Genomic DNA, 21327 nt, shown 5'->3' with positions numbered 1-21327 from the left:
CACCTTTGTAGGAAAGGATTAGGTCTTCTAGAAATCTGATTTTAAGCATCCTAATATAGTTAGGAATCCTCCCTCGCAGCTGGAATATAGGTGGATTAGGATTAGGATAAGATAGGATAGGATAAGGTTTGGATAATGTTTTGGATAAGGTTTCTTCACTTGAGCTGATTCTTTGGCTTTAACTTCCCTTCTTCAAGTAGGAAACCTTGTTTGAGTAGGAAACTTCAATCTTCTAGAAATCCAACTTCACTTAGGAATCATTCTTCAACTAGGAATCCTTCTTCAACTAGGAATCCTTTGTTGACTAGGATTTCATCTTCAATTAAGCACTTTCCTACTTCAATTAGGAAACTTTGCATCTTCTATTCTTCAACTTTGAAACACATTCCTAGCTTCTTCAATCCTTCAAATTCGTCCATTCTTTGTGCTCCACATGCATGAGCTCCATTCTAGCTCAATTTTGCTCCAAAATGCTCCAATTTGCATCTTTTTGCTTACTTTATCCTTAAAACCTGAAAACACATGAAAATAGATTAAAATACTAACTTAACTAAGAAGTGCATAAATATGCTCCTATCAATACCCATCAGTTTGTTTCAAATGGACGGTACTTTGATTTGGAATGTGGCAGAGAATGAGAAATTCACAAGAAGAAGTGCATACCATCTAGCGTGGGCGTGTGGGGAGATAAGTGGTAATGAACCAAGTGGTTCAATAATGATCCTGAAAGTAAAGTTCTTATGGAAAGCATTGTGGCGAGCCCGTGTACCGGGGAAGGTTAAAATTTGTGTGTGGTGGTGTTGCATGGATGCTCCACCAACCAGGGATAATATTAGGAAAAGGAAGATGTATATGGAGACTACCTGTTTGTTTTGTGATGGGAGTGCTGAAACAATTGAACATTTGATGCTAGATATGCGAAGCAGGGAGGATCGACAAAAGCATATTATTAACAATATGGAAAAATAGACTATATCCATTGCAGGAGATTTAAGAAACAAGAAAGCAATGAAGAAAGTAAAGAGAGAAAGCTGAGGAAAATATACTGATTGTATTGAATGTATGAAAAACTCAAGAGAATTACAAAGAGTATCAACTTATATAGTAGTAGTGTCTTAGCTTACACACTAGCAATTATTCTAACTGTCTAAAACAGTTGCAGTACCATATTTCAACAAACCATGCTGAGCTGACAATCTTAACAAACTATGTTGAGTTAGCAATCTTAGCAAACTATACTGAGTTGGCATTTGGTCAATGATAGTCAACATGCCCCCTCAATCTTAACTGGGATTTCCCAGCTTAAGATTGTAGCAGTGCAGAAGAAATGAGGGACTGTGTAAGCCTTTGGTTAACACATCTGCTATTTGTTCTTCAGTAGGTACATAGAGCACTTCCAAATCACTCTTTTAGACTCGTTCCCTTACAAAGTGATAGTCTATGTCTAAATGTTTTATCCTTGACTGAAAAATGGGATTAGCACTCAATGATATGGCTGACTTATTATCACAATGTATGATGGGTGGATAAGGAACATGAAATTTTACATCTCTCAAAATCTGTCTCACCCAAGCAATACCAGTTGCAGTGTGTGCAAGAGCTTTATACTCTGCTTCAGTTGAACTCCTTAAGATTGAGGACTGTTTCTTTGATTGCCAAGACATAGGATTGTTCCCAATAAAAACAACATATCCTGTCACAGATCTTCTAGTGTTCAAGTTAACAGCCCAGTCTAAATATGAAAATGCTGCCAAGTTGGATTCTGACTTTGCTGAATGCACTATACCATAATTTATTGTTCTTTGAAGATATCTCAGGATCCTCTTCACTACCCCCAAAATGTAAATCTATTGGTGTTGTCATGAATTGGCAAACTGAATTGACAGCAAAAATAATATCAGGCCTAGTGAAGGTCAGATATTGCAGTGATCCTACAATACTCATGTACATACTTGGATCTGTGATCATTGTCCCTTTTGAGGCAAGTAATTGGTTGTGAGGTTTGCAAGGTGTTGTAGATGATTTACAAGAGTCCATGTCTACTTTATGAATCAAATCCCTAACATACTTTGCTTGATTATCAAAGAAGTCACCACCAGAAAGTATGTAAGCTTCCCCAAATCTTTCAAGTCTAAAACTGTAGCTAGTTCTTCAATGGTTTTTTGAATTTTTATAGAATTGATCCAGTGAGAATTATATCATCTATATATAAAAGTAGTATGATAGTCTCCTCATCTTCTGTCTTTATGAATAAACTGGAATATGAGAGTGATGCAGAAAACCCTATAACTAGAAGATAGCTTATCAATTTCAACCAAGCCCTTGGAGCTTGTTTTAGACCATAAAGTGATTTTAATAATTTGCATACATGTGTTGGATAATAACTGTCAATAAATCTCTGAAGTTACTTCCTCTTGCAAATCTCCATGCAAAAATGCATTCTTTCTGTCATATTCCTTCTACATTGCACTTTGCCATTGAGGAATTGATACAGCTTTCCTAAAACATGAAGGCTCAGTTACATCTGTAATCTTTGAGATAAATGAATATCCTCCATGAAATGAATCATCATCACTTAATTGTAGTGTTTGAGGCTCAGGAAAAGTAGCTAGGTAAGCAACATAATGTTTCCTCTCCATTACACCACTTCTTAGTCTTGTCACCATTGGATGAACTGATTTAACAATTTGATTCTCCATAGATCCTTTAGATAAAGAATGAAATACTTGTGAAATAGGTGGAAGAATTACCTCAAGTTGAGAGCTTTGATGGATAGGGAACAAAGGTGATTGAGATGTAGCTTGTGTACCAGAGTGATGGTGATGATGATGGGGACTTTGATTTGCAGAATCAGAATTCACTAAATTCATAGAGTTGCTAGTTGCAGAGATTGATTCGTTTTGTTGTGAGAAAATAGGACTTGTACTACTAGAATACAATGTATATGTCGTTGATTTTTGTGTTTAGTTTATTTGGTTATACTGCAATTGGTTTTGTTTGGACCAGTTAAGTTTTATTGTTCCTTTATTACTAAAAATGTCTTATATGTTCCTAAGATTACTGTGAATTTACTCTCTGTTAAGAAGTTATGCAAGGATAATGGTTGTTGGTTTATATGTGATGATGTGGTAATTTTTTTATGCAGGACAAGGCAACAAAGGTGATATTGTACCAAGGAAAGAGTGATGGTGGGGATCTGTTCACTATACCAGTCCATGTTTTCAATAATTCCTTTGCTGCAAGGTTGAATAAGTGTGCTGCTTTTCTTGGAAAGAAGGTTCAAATTTCAGTATGGCATAGAAGGTTGGGACATCCTGCAGAAGATATCTTGGAACTTATGTTGAAGAGTTCACATATTTTAGTTAGTACAGATTCTTGTCCTTCTCTTTGTCTATCTTGTATTCATGGAAAAATAACTAAACAATCTTTCACTGTAAAGCAAGTTAGGGCTACACCATTGGGTCTATCTCCAAAATTGTCAATAGAAGGATATAGATACTATATAAGCTTTGTAGATGAATTTTCACGTTTTTTTGCCGATTTTTCCAATGAATAGTAAATCATAGGCATTTCAAATATTTGTCAAGTTTCATGCTTTTGTTTTAAATCAGTTCAATGTGTCTATCAAATGCTTACAAACTGATGGGAGAGGAGAATACATGAGTAAATTGTTTACTAGTTTTCTTGAGAATAAAGGAATTGTTCACATGGTGTCCATATACTCCTCAACATAATGGACTTCCTGAAAGAAAGCATAGGCATGTGGTTAAGACTGCAATAACTTTGATGTCTGATGCAAATTTGAATTCAACATTCTGGTATCATGCATGCTCATATGTTGCATTTTTAATTAATAGAATGCCATGTAGAACTCTGCAAATGAAGTCACCATATCAAGTCTTGTTTGGTCATACTCCAGAAGTACACCATTTAAGAGTATTTGAATAGCTACATATCCATTTTTAAGGCCTTATAATGAGAACAAGTTGCAGTAAAGGTTAGCTCAATGTGTGTTTCTTGGTTATGTAATGTGGTATAAAGGTGTAGTGTGCTATAATATGCATACAATAGTTGATACTGTCTAGACATGTTATACAAGATGAAGAAATATTTCCATGTAAATATAGAGTGTCTTCAGTTGCTACAATTCAACAACAATCTTGTAAAGTTTCTCAGGTTCCAATTATGACTCAGCTGCCTTCAATTGGTTCTACAATCCAGAATATGGAATCATTATCAAACACCGAGAACAAATCACAGTATGCAGATTCAAGTTCCACAAGACAATTCAGTCATGATGTGTTAGGACACAATGACACAGTTTCTGCAACATGTACATTATATTTTAGTAGTACAAGTCAGGTGAGATCTACAAGTCCTATTTTCTCATAACAAAACGAATCAATCTCTGCAACTACTAACTCTGTGAATTTAGTGAATTCTGATTCTGCAAATCAAAGTCTTCATCATCATCACCATCACTCTGATACACAAGCTACATCTCAATCACCTTTGTTCCCTATTCTTCAAAGCTCTTAACTTGAGGTAATTCTTCCACCTATTTCACCAGTATCTCATTCTTTATCTGAAAGATCTATGGAGAATCAAATTGTTACATCAGTTCATCCAATGGTGACAAGACTAAGAAGTGGTGCAATAGAGATGAAACATTATGCTGCTTACCTAGCTATTTTTCCTGAGCTTTAAACACTGCAATTAAGTGATGAGGATTCATTTCATGGAGGATATTCATTTATCTTAGAGATTACAGATGCAACTGAACCTTCATGCTTTAGGAAAACTGCATCAATTCCTCAATGGCAAAGTGCAATGCAAGAGGAATATGACTCACTTAGAGCTCAAGGTACATGGACCTTGGTTCCAGCTCCTGAAAATAGATCTTTTGTGGGTAGTATGTGGGTTTACAAGGTGAAAAAGAATCCATATGGTGCTGTTTCAAGGTACAACGCTAGATTGGTTGCACAAGACTTATCTCAAGAACATAGGGTTGATTATACTAAGACTTAGTATATCCAAACAAGGCTTCATAGACTATAATTTGGGTTCTATACCATATTAACAATATGGAAAAGATAGACTATAACCATTGTAGGAGATTTAAGAGACAAGAAAGCAATGAAGAAAGTAGACAGAGAGGAAAATATATTGATTATATTGAATGTATGAAAAACTCAAGAGAATTACAGAGAGTATCAGCTTATATAGTTGCAGTGTCTTAGCTTACACGCTAACAACTATTCTAACTGTCTAAAATAGTTGCAGTACCATATTTCAACAAACCATGTTGAGCTGGCAATCTTAACAAACTATGCTGAGTTGGCAATCTTAGCAAACTATGCTGAGTTGGCGTTTGGTCAATGATAGTCAACACATATGATTGAATGGGTGGCTGCACTTGCGGGTTCTTTATCGAGATAGTTTTAATCTTGCATTGATAGTTTTAATCTTGCATTGATGTTAATTTGGGGTTTGTGGACAGAGAGCAACTCCTTACTTTGGTAAGGTAAAGCCCTAAATCCAATGGAGATTAATTGTACAATGCTAACTTGGTCACAAGAATATCACAAATGGCATGGGATGAGTAAAACATCACTACTACATTTAACAATTTTCGCAATGAAGGACAATTCGTCATGTAAAGACAAATTTCGTGCATAAATGTCTAAGCGACGAAGATTTCATTGCGCAATGTTTGTCGTGCAAAGGTCGTGAAAAATGACAATGCGTGACGAATAATCAAATTTCGTCGCGCAAAAAGCAAAGTGCGCAAACAAAACTCTTCTTCGTAGCACAAAAGTTAGGGGGACTACATCACTTTGCCATGCAAAAAATAAAGCTACATAAGCCTTTCATCGCAAGACAACAAATGGGACGCAAGACCTTCGTTGGGTAAAACTTCGCGGGACGAATATTTTTCATCCTGTAAACATTAAAGCAACAATTAACATAAATAAATTGTTAAAATATTGTCGTTATAATTATTGCATGACAAAAAACTTTAGTTGTATTAGGTTTTGCGCGACGAAGTCTCCATCACGCAAGGTTCAATTTTTTGTTTTTTTTTTTTTGGGTTTTGGTTACATATTTTATTTTAAATAATAGTTACTTTTTTAATTAAATTGCAACTATAATAAATAGAGTAAAAAATAATGTATTTATATAATCAAAGAGAAATGTACGTACAAATCGAAAGTTTTTTCTTTTTTTTTTAACAAACAATATTATCTACAAAGAGACAAGGGGTAGGCTTAGCCTCACAATAGGCTAGCAATAATGTGGTTCAAATTTGCTTTTTTTTTTTTTTTTTTGCGAGAATCGAACCTAAGACCTCTCACTTACAAGTGAAAAGGAATACCACTAGATTGTAGTACTAAGTGGCTACAAACCGAAAGTTTTAAACTAAGAAAAAGGAAGTGATAATCTATTTGGTCCTTATATAAGGTGGGCTACGGGAACAGGCTGTGCATCAGGCTACTGGGCAGGGGTACTGGACGAACTCGGAGGTCGACAGGTCTTAGGACTGCTGCGGGTGGATGGGCTGGGTGGTTGACAAGTCTTAGGGCTGCTGTGGGTGGATAGGCTCAGAAGTGAAAGGGCTAACAACGACTGGTGGGAGACAGATGTTGAGGGCCTCAACAATAAGCGTGAGCTTACTACTCAGGTCGGCCACCTCATGCGTCAAAGTCGTGACCTGGCCTTGTGGCTGAGGCGATGATGAGGCCCTAGTGGCGTGTTGACGAGCATGGCCTATCCTCCGACAATACTTCCCTGGCCTTCATCCAATGGTCTGATCCAAGGTCTCAGTCAGGATCTGAAACCCCGCATCCTCGGGCGGATCCACGGACTCGATCGGAGTATTCAGGGGAGGCTGGAAGGCAGACTTCTGAAGCACAGATGGGCTATTCTCCACCATCGTCGCCTATGACAATAAGACTTAGATTGGTAATAATTAATATTAAATTAAATGTTATAATACTTGGAAGTGTAAGATACTAATTTAAAATTAACTTTTACTTACGTCCAGCTACTCAGTGAGCTCATCCATTTGGTGAACATAAACGTCCTTAAATGCATCTTTCTCGGGGAATTCTGAACCCCCCCTGAAACAAAAAAAGATCAAAACAATGTTAGTGTGGAAAAAAAAAATTAATATTTGTCAGAAATTGGAAGTGCCAATATTAAACACTTTATTACTTGCCATCGCGCGTCCATCCTATAAGAGAATGGCCTCGAACTAGAATGGTGGAGAAAAGTCTTCTTATCCCGGTTGATCGTTCGCCTTCGCCTTTTTATGTTAACATAAAATGAACGTATTAGTATAATATTTAAAGAAAATAAAGCAAGAATTAACCAAATTTAATAATAATTTTTAAAACTTATAAATAATTAAGTAATAAATATATACATACGTACTAGACATGCGGGCTCCTGAAAATGGACGCAAAGCCAATCTCAATCATCCGCCCGGTCCTCCAACTCCAATGGGCAACCCTCCTCAAGAGCGACCTCCAGACCATCGAACAACTCAAAATGTTTGTGGAGGTCGCTCTTCCACTACTTGTACCGATCCGAGAATAACTTATTCAGGTAGTTGTCCATTGACTTGTTTATGTCGTCAAAATTGTAGTTTGTCTACAATTTAGCAAGTATTAAATTCAAATAGTTAACAAATATTAAATTAAAAATAAAGTTAAATGTCGAAAACATTTTCTATCTAAGTAAGAGTTGTGAACTAAGTAGCCTAGGCTGGTGCCTATGAGAGTCTAGGCTGGTGCCTATGAGAGTCTAGACAAGTGCCTAGGGAGGGACTTTAGGACAATGGTTTTTACAAGTGTAGACAATGAGAAGTAAGAACTATGCTGACAATGAGAGTTTTTTCAATGTGCTGGGAACATGGCCCAGTAGATTAAGTGTCATAATTCAAGTGGTGGATAATTGAAAAAAAAAAAATTCCAACCACTTGTATTATGATGAGTTGAAAAGTTCTCATTAGCAAGTGGAAGAAAGAGGCAAGCAGGACTACACACAAGGGCTCGACATCACAGTTGGATGTGCCAGACTCGACATCAAAATTAAGTACGATTAAGTATTTCGTTAAAATATATAAATTATAAAATAAAACCAAATTTACAGTACTGCTTTTCATATACTACATGTCTGTTAGAGATTTTTCAGTGTGTCGAAAATATGGCTCAATACACTAAGTGTCATTATACAAGTCGTTCGATACTTTAAAAAAAAGTTTCCAACCACTTTTATTATGACACTTGGACAGGACCGTGTTTCTGAGACACTGAAAATTTTCTCACTAGCAAAGGGAAGAAAGAGGCAAGCAGGACTACACGCTAGGGCTCGACATCACAGTTGGATGTGTCGGACTCGACATCAAAATTAAGTACGATTAATTATGTTGTTAAGATATATAACTTAAAAAATAAATTCAAATCTAAAGTACGGCGTTTCATATGCTACATGTAAATGAGAGATTTTTCAAGGTGTCAGGAACACGACTCAGTATACCAAGTGTCATTATACAGGTGGTTCGATACTTGAAAAAGAAAAAGTTTCCAACCACTTTTATTATGACACTTGATGTCCATACAGTGTTCTTGACACACTAAAAAAGTTCTGCATGCCTGTTAAATTGTGTTGAGTTTTGACCCATATCCGTTCACATATAACAATCATCACACATTGCCAAAATTAGGGCTGTAGACAGCAAGATTAATGGTGTAATACCAAGAACTAGTATTATCTCAACCTAACCGAAACAAGAACTTTGCTATTATCCTCTTGTCCTAACATGTCCAACGATTCATGCCTAAATATGGCAGAACTAGCAAGGAGGTAAGGAGTTGCAGAAACTAGAAAATAAGATTAGGTCTAAGTTGTTGAAACTCTAGCCTGGTTTTGTTGCAGCTTCGAACCTTTATAAACTTCAAACATTTTCGGATTTGAGATACAAGTCAGCAACAAAGATCAAAAGATTTGTGAGATATCGGTTTAATATATTCAAACTACAAAGAGCTGTAAGACTCTAAAACTTTGTAAAGCGATGGCTGGAGGAGCATATATTGGCCGTGGAGGAGGGAGGAGCTATGAAGGAGGTGTGACCATCTTTGTGCTTTTCACTTGTGTGGCAGCTGCCATGGGTGGTCTCCTCTTCGGATATGATCTCGGGATCTCAGGTAATTAAATCTGTGATTGTCTCTATGTTTAAAAGAATTGAGGTCATCAAGAGAAACAAGTACTAATCGGGTTTTGAATTATCGCGCATATATGCAGGGGGTGTGACTTCAATGGAGTCGTTCTTGAGCAAGTTCTTCCCGTCTGTGTTCCACAAAATGAAGAATGAGACTGCTAATCAAAACCAGTACTGCAAATTTGACAGCCAACTCCTCACATTGTTCACGTCTTGCCTCTACCTTGCAGCCTTGGTGGCTTCCTTCTTCGCTTCAACGGTGACTAGGAAATTTGGCCGGAAAATATCCATGTTTGTGGCAGGCCTTGTTTTTCTTGTTGGCTCAATTCTAAATGGTATTGCCAATAACATTATCCTTCTAATCATTGGTCGTCTCTTGCTTGGTGTTGGAGTGGGATTTGCTAATCAGGTACATATATCTTCTATCTTTAACTACAGGTTGATTAAAACATACGATCCTTAAGGTAATAACGCATTTTAGACGACAGGTAATGTATCAATTACCACGTATACCTCATAATGTGGTCGGTCGATGTTGCATGAAAATATGATCTCTGTAGCATCCTTGAAACTTAGAGCTAGACCGGTAGCTAACTAGTTCAAAATTCTCGTCGTGATTTGCAGTCCGTTCCCATTTATCTAGCGGAAATGGCTCCAACAAAGATTAGAGGAGCATTGAACATGGGGTTCCAAATGGCCATCACCATTGGTATTCTAGTGGCAGGTCTTGTCAACTTTGGCACAGCCAAGATCAAAGGCGGATATGGCTGGAGAGTCTCTCTTGCTCTTGCAGCCGTCCCTTCCTTGATGATGACTCTCGCTGCAATCTTTCTTCCCGACACTCCAAATTCCATCCTAGAAAGAGGTAACCTCGATAAGGCCAGGAAAATGCTGAAAAAAATCCGTGGCACCGACAACGTTGATGAGGAGTTCCAAGACCTTCTTGATGCTACTGACGCTGCCCAAAAAGTGGAAAACCAATGGACCAACATCACAGAGCAGAGATATAGGCCTCAACTTGTCATTTGCATTCTCGTTCCATTCTTCCAGCAGCTCACCGGGATCAATGTGATCATGTTTTACGCACCAGTTCTTTTCATGACTTTGGGGTTTGGAGACGAAGCATCCCTAATGTCCGCAGTCATCACCGGCGGTGTTAACATGGTTGCTACCTTTGTGTCCATTCTCGCAGTCGATAAGTTCGGAAGAAGGGTGTTATTCCTTCAAGGTGGTGTGCAGATGCTCCTGTGCCAGGTACTTAAACACATCAATTTAATAAAAACAATTGTTTGCCTCCTTTAATTTGTAAAGGACATTACCAAACTTCCACACATGCATTGTAGGTTGCTGTTGGAGTGATGATAGGCATGAAATTTGGGCTTAGTGGAGTCGGATCCTTTACAAAAACTGAAGCCAATTGGATCTTGTTCTCGATCTGTGCATATGTAGCAGCATTTGCATGGTCTTGGGGTCCGTTGGGGTGGTTGGTGCCGAGCGAGATTTGCCCTCTGGAGATCCGATCAGCCGGACAAGCCATCAACGTCTCGGTGAACATGTTGTTCACTTTTATCATTGGTCAAGTCTTCCTCAGCATGCTTTGCCACTTAAAGTTTGGTCTCTTCTTCTTCTTTGGCGGTTTTGTGATCATTATGACCATCTTCATCGCCTTCTTCTTGCCCGAGACGAAGAATGTTCCGATTGAAGAGATGAATAGAGTTTGGAAAGCTCACTGGTTCTGGGGCAAGTACATCCCTGATGAGGCTGTCAATTATGGTAGGCAAGACAAAGTTGTAGTTTGATGGAGCAAATCACAGTTGGATTTGTAAATAATCCAAGCATCTGGGTTCTGATATAACATTGAAAAGTCGACAAGGGAAAGAAACCAATCTCGATAGAGAGACAATTAGGGGATCGGGGGATGATATTTGTGAATCACTTTGTTTTGTCCTACTCATTTTCGAGTTGTAAGTCAATAAGAATACACGATTCTTCCTTCTCAAACACAAATTATACGTGCACGTAGATCAGATACAATCAATAATATTAATCATCAACTTTGCAACTAATATACCGCCTTTTTTACGTTCACGTGCTTTAAGAAACATGGTCTAGATTTGGAGTAATCTTCCATATAATCACCCATCTAGGTGGAGAAGAAAAGAAGCGAAAATTGGAGGAGGCTGGGTACTGATTCCTCAAAATACAACATGTACTCGGAGAATACACTTAAGAAACTAAAAAGAAAAGGAGGAATTTGGGATCTCTTCAAATTCAAATGGAAGTGGAACTATGCAACTGGCATGGACTCCAAAAACGCATCCACATACTCTTGAAGCTTCGCTTTGGTAATCGCGCCTTCTCTCCGACTTTCTGGAACTTCCCTTCCGTTTGTGAAGAGAATCAAGGCCGGCAACCCATAAACTTTATATTCTTCAATCAGTTTTGGGTTTGCATCATGATCTATCTTAGCAACGGTTAACCTTTCTTTGTATTCCTGAGCGCAACATATAAACTAATACTTAAGATAATTTCTTTCGTTTGGACAACAATCAAAGGCACATTGATGTCCAAATCTTGAAAGATACGACTTGTCCTCCCTATCTCTTTATGACATTTCCAAACGTTGTTCCAAAATGACCCTACATATCAAAGACAATGACATCGCTTCTGTCTTTCTTTTCTGACAAGAAATCAAACATTGTATCTGGAAGCGAGACTAATAGGGTCTTATTGGTCAAAGACTTTCCAAAAGTGCTTCTAGCAGGGTTTGGCACAGAATAACTAAAAGCGCTTCTAGCCTAGCAGTGTTTAGCATAGAATATCTATAACTGCTTCTAGATTCTAAAAGCACTCTCGGTGCTTTCTGGAGTCTTCACAAATCACTTCCAATTGCTTTTTCAGGAAGCACTTGGATTTTTAATGAAAGTTTGTTGTGCTTCTAGTAGAAAAAGCGTATATGAGCACAAGTGTTTCCTCCGATAAGTTTCTACTCACGCTTAACAGTGCAGAGGACCGACCTCTAGCCTCCCGCTTAAACATTATTTCAGACAGTAGTCAAGTGGTCAAACTTCAAGTTCAAGTCTAAATCCTAAAAAACTAATGGGAAATCCAAAGGCTCCCAAACGAGCCATTCCATCGCAGGCGAGATTAAGCGGCAAGGGCCGCACCAACTGGCAACGAACTCGACGAGAACCGGACGGTCCGAGTTAAGAACCGAATCCCGGAACTGGGACTCATTAATTTCCTGAATACCAGCACTCGAAGCAATTGAAAACTTGGGAACCGTACGAGAAGAAGAAGAAGAAGAAGAAGAATTGCCAAGGCCCGCTTGTCTTATTTGGCTTCCAGAACCGCAGAAGAATGAGGAGTAGAGCTTTGGAGCGGTGGGCGAAGAGTAAGAGCTTTAAGTAGCTGTACGGACCGGAGGAAGTACGAGCTTGGAGACGAAGTTGGCGTCCATGTTTTTTCTCTTCAAATGAGGAGAAAGGAGGAGGGCAGAGAGGAAAGAAGGAGTGGGTTTTGAGTGAAGGGGGAAGGCAGTGTTTGTATCGCACTTGGCGTGGGAGGTTATTGGCCACGAAACGATAACCAAATGCTGTCATGCCATCCACTGTGCAAGTGGAAGGGAGGGGAGGGGAGGCAGTTTATGTGCTGGATTTTATCATCCACCTCCCATTTCACTTTCATATCTTTTCAATTTGAAAGGGGTTTTAGTTTTCAAGGGCTCTCTCCTTGGTGAGGAGAATTTTAAATTTTACTCATCGGATCATGTGGTTGTCTAGTCACACATAGAATTGAGGCTCTTCAATCGGCTCTACTTTGTGACAAAAAGACCGCACACGACTACACGTTCCAAATAACTTGTTTGGTGGACATCAAACTAGCCACACACAAATTGTAATGAGTTGTTGTAGGTTCCATTTTTACAATAAAAAGGTGAAATGGTTTAGAAATCAAACCAAACATTCAATTGTGGTTTTGGATAAGGATAGGCGTGGTTCAGTTTGATTCGGTTTGACACAAAAAATATTATCAAACTAACTACCATTTAACATTTCGGTTTGGCTTTTGACCAATACCACTATTGAAACTAAACCAAACCAAGTCATTGTTAGTCAATTTGAGTTGGTTGGTTTAAGCCCCAATCCAACACATCAATAAAAGAAAAGTCTAACATTACAAAAGTTTTAATCTTTTAAACATCCACACATCCTTCACATTCCAATTTGATCAAAACATTTTTCGGATTGAATTAAGTTTTTCGGAACTAATAAGAAAATTTATCAAATCAAATAAAACTATGTTTCAATTAATAAAAAAAATCTCATACTACCAAACGATTTATTAGTTACAAGCTCACAATCACATAAGCATAAAATACATACAAATCTCTAACTGTTCTATTCATTAATCTTATATTATTTTGAGACTTAAAATACATATGAATCTCCAAACAACTTATAATATGTTGACATGTTTAAATTTAATACTTGAATACATTTTCGGTTTAATTCGATTATATCATTTTTTAAAATATCAAAAGTAAAGCGGTTCAGTTTGATTTTTGAATTGTTTGACTTCTTTTAGTCAAAATCAAACCAAACCGACTAATATGGTTCAGATCAATCTGTTTGGTCGGTTTGATGGCCATGCCAAGTATTGGTCTTCCGCTGCTCGTTAAGAATGTTAAAGATTTATAAGATGATATGGTTTTGTACTAACTTATTTGGGAAGTGACTTGTGCAAAGCTTTTGTCTTCATATAACACCCAATAATAATTACTGTCTTCATATCCACACACTATTTTTTACTTTTCACATATCCCTTGTTAATTTTTGTCTATTGATCTGTTTCAATTCATCTGATCCGACAGCCGAAAACCAATAAGGTGTGAGAGAAGTAAAAAGAGGTGTGTAGATATCACATCCCTAATTACTTTATGTCATTCGAATCGAATAAGGCAAGGGGATTCATTCAAGTGGAAGACAAAAACTAACCACAACGAAAGGATTACATTAATAATAATGGGCCAAGACAAACAAAAAGAGGCAACTCCTTCCAGAGTCCAGGCCAGCCCAGGCCAGCCCAGCCCATCCCAGATAATGCTGGGTGGGCTCATCAAAATATCAGCAACCCAAATACAACCGCCATAAATAAAACTAAACAAATTAAAACAAAGGAAAAGGGAAAGAGGCGAGACAGTCTTAAACCCTGGAGAGATGGAGATGGACAAGATGACAGACGACATGGCCTCTCCATCCAATTCTCAGAAAACTGGTATTTTTCTCCTCCTAACTGCTTGCTTTTCCAAACCCAGAATTTTTTTTCTTTCAATTTTCTTGGTTTTTATGTATTTTTTAATTTGGGTTATTATTTCATGATTTGCATATTCTTTTGATCGACTTTGAGGATTGTCATGTGATTGTTTTCTGTTAAAATTTAGTAAGATTTTTTTGTTAGTGCCAAGGTATTGAGCAAATTTTGAAGAAAAGGATTTTTTTTTATTTTTTTAACTTGATTAGCAAAGTCCTGGGGATGTTTTAATAGGTATTGTTCATTATGTGTTGAATGTAATGCATTGAGTTTGATATTGAATCAATGACTTTTATGAGAGTGGTCTTACTTGTATATTCGACATATGCAATGAAACTGTGCATCAAATCAAATTAATGATGTGTTGTGATAAGCTCGAAAACTTCCCAAATGGGTTTGTAATCTTGCAATTCAAATCATTCTTTTAGCTGTGCATTGCTTTTAGCCTCAGCTAACTGCTGTTTTATAGAATTGGAATCAGTGTAAGTGTAATAAGTCAAACTTTTAAAGTTGTTCATTTAACTGGTGTTGATATGTTGTGTATTTTCAGTTTCTGATGATGATGAAATCGACTACTCCGTCAAACCAGAGTTCTATGATTCAGATATTGATGACAAAGATGAGTTATGGGTTCAAAAGAAAAGGAAAGGTGGCACTTCTGATGCTGTGCTTAGTTGTCCATCTTGTTTCACCACGCTCTGCCTCGACTGTCAAAGGTATATACACTACATGAATGTCAGTACTTTTTTTTATTTTTTACAAGATTGTCGCGGATTGATTGGTAGTAGCATTCTTTTCTATCTATGAAAATATCTTTATGGCATGCCGTTTCCTTTTCTTGCTGTTATAGTTATGGGGAGGATTAATCGCTCTATCTATTTTACTCTTTAAATCTCTTTGTGTGGGTCTGAGTTTAGCATTGGTTGGAGCTCGGAGTTTTCTTTTTACAGCAGCATTCTCAATCTTGTTTGGGTGTTTTAGGCTATAAAAGCACTCGACATATGCAATATTAGGATCCCAGGCAAATTATGATTTAGGTCGAGACATTTGAAAAAGTGGACGCTAAGAGTGGGAAAGTATTAGGGATATAATTTGCACTCTTTTTAGGTTACCAAAGGAGAAGGGAAAGAAAAAGAAACTTGAACTCTCTCCCGCACTTCTGATTAGTTTGAACTTTGATCGTGGGAAGGAACTTTCATGGTCAATTGTATTGCCAATCAGCAGAAACCATGAAGACGGAGTAGCTTCACAGTTTAATTGGCTGTATTCTGTCCAGTCTAGCCACATTTTCGTAACCTGTCCAGTCAAGGTTTTGTTATTCAGATTTGAACTATTTAGATAAATTGTTGAAGTCTCACGGTTTAAAGGATGGAATTTCAACGGAAGCTAAGTTCTCCAATCTCTTTGAGAAAATTTGACACCTTTTACATTATCAGACATAAACTGTTCTTGATTCCATTGTTAGTAGCCCTCCTGCTTTCAAGGGATTAGAAAAGTTCCAAGTCTTATGAAGATTAGTGACAAATTGCAAGTATTACATTGTTTTTCACTGTTATTAGGATGATTGAGGTTTGCTGCTTTAAAAGAATTATTATTTGTAGAATTGTTCTTTCTACCATTGAAGAGTAAACTAGAATAACCTAATAAGAAGACAGCAGAGAAATGAAACCGAGGTTTGAACAAAGGAAGTCTTTTAACAGTAGTAGAATGTAGTGGTTTTGGCTGGCAGTGGTTAGATTACTTTGGTGGATTTGGCAGTACTTCTTGAGGTGGCTTATCTGAGCTCGATTTCTTGCAGGCATGAAAAATATGTGACCCAGTACAGAGCAATTTTTGTTGAGAACTGCAAGATTGGAAGTGATCAAATAGTGCATCAAAAAGAAGCAAGACCTAGAAAGGGCAAAAGAGGGAGAGAATCTTCGGAGCATGAAGCAACTCCTGCAGGTAAGCAGACCGTCAAGCAAGTTTGCTGCTTAGTTTGCTCAACTGAGGTAGGTGTAATCGACGCAGATGAAGTTTATCATTTCTTCAATGTTCTTCCAAGCGAGTCTTGACCTGCCAAGTTTCATTAATCCAGTAATGTAAGCTTTGATCTTCTTTTCCGGTTACATTGGAGCTTAGAAGGGATTGAATGCTTGACCTATACCCATCTTAATGTGTTCCCCACCGCTCTCGAACTTGACCTAACCCTGCGAGCTTATGCTGTGTATGTTTTCAACCAAACAAATAGACAAATAAAGCTGCTACTATTTACAAGTCTTTATTTCCATGGTGATCTTTGCTCTCAAATGACAATATGCATTTGGATTTTCACTCTCCTTTTTACTTCTCTTAATTTTAATCCTTGATTTTCGTTTGAGCTGGTTCATCCCATGGCCAGAAAGAAATAGTGGAGTGTGTAAGGTCGATCGGAATGAACCCGAGTTTCCTACAATATGTGATTTTCACAAAACTCCTTCAGGTTTCGATGTTGTTCATCCCTTGGGTAACGTTCTGTTGACACATGCGTGACATATTAAAACTCAGTCAAAATCTTTATATGTTTTCCTAGATAACATATTTTTTTACAAAATCTTTTCATGTTTTGTGCAAGTAGGAGTCGCAGTAGAGGGATGGTGGGCTGTAGGAATATTTCGAAGCATCCCAACAAAGGGACAAGTTTTATCAAACTAATAAATTGTATTAAACAATAAACATTGTGTTGATTAGTGCATAAAACTTTCCGCAAACGAAATCATTGAATTCGGAACCATGATACCTTCAAAAAGAATTTATTTATTTATTAATTTTTTTTTTTGGGAAACTGGGACATTCATTATCAGGGCAAAGATGTCAAGATTACATAGAAAGCCTGCACCGAGGCAAAACAACTAACTAGGCAGAAAATAATCCAAGCAGCACAGGGAGGTACAAGGAGGAAAGATCCTGCAACAAATGCTAAGGTGTCGCCCCCTGCACTGCCATTACAAAATTAAGGTGGACAAGGTAAACCATCATTGTTAAGGACATGAACCAACGAAGATGGAGGTCGGTCGACCCATGAAACATCGCACATCTCAAAAAATCTCGTCGACGCTAACAAGTTCGTCACCATATTGGCTGATCTTGGAATCCAAGACCAGCGACAGTCCTAGAAGGATTCCCCTAAGCGTTTGACTTTCGCCAAAGTAGGATAGGCCTCCCAGCTGCCATTCTCCAGCAAATCCCTTAAACACAAGATAGATTCGAGAGAGTCGGATTCCATAATAACCAATCTATGGCCCAAAGAGATACCTAGCTGACATCCATGAAGGAATGTTAAGGCTTCAGCCTAAGCAACATTCTGCACCTTAATCGTGTACCTTGCTGCAGCCATAAATTTACCCTCAACGTCTTGTACTACTGTCCCCACAATGCCAGATACAATCGATGTATTCCAACTTGCATCAACATTTATTTTAATGAATGAAAAAATTGGAGAGGACCATCAGACAACCAAAACAGCACCACCAGAGTTTGGGGTTTGAAGATCCATAGATTTGCAGGCTGCCACGAAAAATGCACTAGTCGCATTCGAAATGGCTAGCAGGATCTGTGTAGGATTGATTTCCATATGGTTAAAAAGGAAGTTGCATCTCGCTTTCCAGATATGCCAGCATGTGATGGCAACGTGAGAAAGCAATGTAGCCACTACGCCCATGTCAAGGTACCATCCCTGTCAACCCTATAGTTTAGCACCCCATCAAACCAGATTGTTTCCACCTACGAACACAGAAGAAAGAGATGTTCCACAGATTCATCACTATTATGGTAGATTGGGCAAGTTGGGGAAGGGGAGGATCTCCTCTTGAAAAGTTCAACCATCGTTGCAAGAGCTGTAACGGCCTGTTTCGAAAATTCCATTTTAATTAGTTAAAATTACGAAAATACCCCTAGTGACGGAAACATTGACTTTCATCCATTGATGTATTAGAATTTTTCGTTTATTTTATTTTCGTAGCTTTTGTCGATACGGACGCATAGGGGCGATCAAAATTGAATTTGGAGCTAAAACAAAGCTTCTATGATTTTAGGATTTTAGGAACGACAAAGGCATTTTGGTAATTTTATAAGTGGAGATTTTTCCCCACTTTGGACCTCTACATGGTTGACACGTGGCACCCCCTATTTTGTGGGTGCCTTCTTCTTCTTTCCCGTGACCTCTCTCTCACTTTAGAACCTTTCTCCCTTCTCTCTCTCTCTCTCTCTCTCTCGTCTTCACTCTTTTCTCCTCTAAGTGAATAACCATCGAGACCTTCATCGTCTTTTTTCCATCCGGCGACCACCACTCCATCATTACTCCCTATCCTGTGAGTCTTACGAACCTTGAACACAAAGATATCACTTGTTTTCTCTCTTTCCCTCGTTGCACAGTACGTTCATTGTGCAAAGCATTGATCCGGCAAGCTCTTGCCATTCTCCGATGAGGTAAGCTCATTAACAACTCTAAATATTCATAGATCGTGTTTAGGAATAAGTTAGGGACACTTTTGAGTAGTCTTTGTGGTTATTGAATGCAGATATACCTCGGAAAACTCACTTCCATATTTTCCGACGAGGTCATTCGACTTTTGAGCTAATTTCCGACCAACTCCAGCCACGACACAACTCCAAAATGGTACAAATCTCTTCCCTTAATGTCAAGCTTCATTTTGGCTTTTGAATCATTACAAATGGTGTTGACTTGAGCTCGAACGTAGCTCGGGAAAGGTTACCTAAATTCCTGTGCCTAATCCACTTATCCTAGCCTAGATCCAACCCTACAACCTGGCCCATTAACCCTAGCCCAGGTCCAATCCAACAACCCTAGCCCAGACTCAAACTGGATCCGACCCGACCCAAGCTGGATACTCAGTTTCAGAGTGGACGTGCGGGTGGCGTATGGGTTCACGTGGAGCACGCTAGCCCTAGATAGTATGGACACCCAAGTAAGTGCCAGGATCATTCATCGTAGGCATTCCAAGTAAATCTCCCATTTCCTTGAAAGTAGCCATCAGAAAATTTGCACAAAAAAACACGCTTGCCTTATGCAGATTAACTTCCTGCCCAGAAGCAGAGTAATATGCTCCAAACAATATGACCAATTTACTACAATTCCTTTTGTTTTCCTTTAGAAAAATTAACGTGTCATCAGCGAAGAAGATACGCGAGATGATAAGGCCGTGGGGGTTCATCCTCACACCATCCAAATGCCTTATTTCAACAGCCGATTGAATCATCCGAGATAAAACCTCACTAACAAGGAGAAATAAGTAGGGAGATAATGGATCCCCTTGCCAAAGGCCTCTGGATGGAGCAAACTTTTTCCCGAGCTGCCCATTAAGGATAATGACAAAATTTACTATGTTGACACAGCCCATAACAAGCCTCCACTACGTAGGATTAAACCCCAATTTTTCCATAATTGCCTCAAGGAAATCCCACTCCACCCGGTCGTAAGCTTTGTGCATATCAAGCTTGATACCAAGTTCAAACTTGCATTTTGTTTTCCTAAGCTTAAGGAAATGGAAAAGCTTATATGCAATCCAAATGTTATGTTGTATATGTCTTCCGGCCACAAAAGTGTTTTGCATGGGAAAGATTAGATTTGGCAGGTAAAGTAGGCTTCAGCTTGTTCGCAAGTACCTTGGATAGGACTTTTTATGAGTAGTTGCAAAGACTTATTAGTCGGAATTGCGAGACAGACTCCAGGTTTAGAACTTTTGGTATCAACACTATATGTGTAGAGTTAATCTAACTAGGGCTGCCATTCCCATTTACCAAAGCCCAAACCAACTCATTAACTTCCACGTCAATGTCCTCCCAGAATGAGTGGTAAAATATACCTTGAAAGTCGTCCGGCCTTAGAGCCCTAAGCCCCCCATTTGATGAGCCGCAACTTTGATCTCCTCCACTGAGACCCATGTCATTAGAGACTCATTTATTTCATCAGTGACAGTTGTGGAAATGCAATCCAAAACCGACCCCCAGTCTCTATGCCCCGATGATTTGAACAGGTTGATAAAATGGTTATCAACCAAATTCTGAACCCTTCCCGAATTCTCCACCCAATTCCCATTCTCCTCCTTGATCTTCAACACCTTATTCCATTTTTGCCGTTGTAAAGTAGATTGATGGAAGAAGATGGTGTTGGCATCACCTTCCCAAAACCATTTAACCCAAGACCTTTGCTACCAAAAGCTCTCCTCTTGTCCCATAATTTATCAACCTTTTTTTATGTCTCCTTGATTTTTTCTACATTTTCTCCCCACTTCTGTTGAAATCTCCAAGTTGGCTTAGGAGCTCATCAATTTGTCGGCCTTTCATTTTAAACTTCTTCCTGCTCCACTGTATGAGTTTTGACCGGCAATCATTGATCTTTTCGTGCCATTTGTGAAGCACATCCTCTTCACCAGGTTTCTGTCAGCAAGATCTCACCAACTTTCTACAGTCATCCTCTTTGGACCAAAAGGCTTCAAATTGAAATAGTTTCCTTCTTCCTTTAGTCCATGACTCGCACTGAATGATGATCGGGCAGTGGTCTAAGCCCAATATCGTGCCATAGGTGGCAGTAGTAGTCGACCAAAGCTTCTGCCATTGAGTATTGAGAAGACCCCTATCAATACGTTCCTCTACAAGAACACAGTTTATGGTATCTCTCCATGTAAAGGCTAGCTCGTTGAAGTCCAGATCCTTCAACTCTGTACAGTTCATGAAATCAGGTATCTGAGACAATTATAAAGCACCTATGTCCCTCCTGATTCTCAAAATCCCATATAAACTCATTAAAGTCC

General features: G+C 38.4%; 2 protein-coding genes and 1 pseudogene across 2 annotated transcripts; 2 read left to right on the top strand and 1 right to left on the bottom strand.

Moving 5' to 3' along the window:
- The first annotated feature begins 9076 nt into the window (after positions 1-9076).
- On the top strand, positions 9077-11212 carry LOC126606613 (sugar transport protein 10-like). Its single transcript, XM_050273999.1, has 4 exons — positions 9077-9209; positions 9307-9632; positions 9848-10477; positions 10567-11212. The coding sequence occupies exons 1-4, from the start codon at positions 9077-9079 to the stop codon at positions 11020-11022; spliced, it is 1545 nt and encodes a 514-aa protein (XP_050129956.1). The 3' UTR covers positions 11023-11212.
- Positions 11213-11263: 51 nt separating this feature from the next.
- On the bottom strand, positions 11264-12846 carry LOC126606614 (thioredoxin X, chloroplastic-like; annotated as a pseudogene).
- Positions 12847-14367: 1521 nt separating this feature from the next.
- LOC126606322 (uncharacterized) lies at positions 14368-16849 on the top strand. Its single transcript, XM_050273692.1, has 3 exons — positions 14368-14500; positions 15087-15252; positions 16335-16849. The coding sequence occupies exons 1-3, from the start codon at positions 14443-14445 to the stop codon at positions 16588-16590; spliced, it is 480 nt and encodes a 159-aa protein (XP_050129649.1). The 5' UTR covers positions 14368-14442; the 3' UTR covers positions 16591-16849.
- Positions 16850-21327: the final 4478 nt, after the last annotated feature.

Source organism: Malus sylvestris, chromosome 16 (assembly GCF_916048215.2).
Source record: "Malus sylvestris chromosome 16, drMalSylv7.2, whole genome shotgun sequence".
Lineage (NCBI taxonomy): Eukaryota > Viridiplantae > Streptophyta > Magnoliopsida > Rosales > Rosaceae > Malus > Malus sylvestris.
This window is presented reverse-complemented; position numbering and strand designations above follow the sequence as displayed.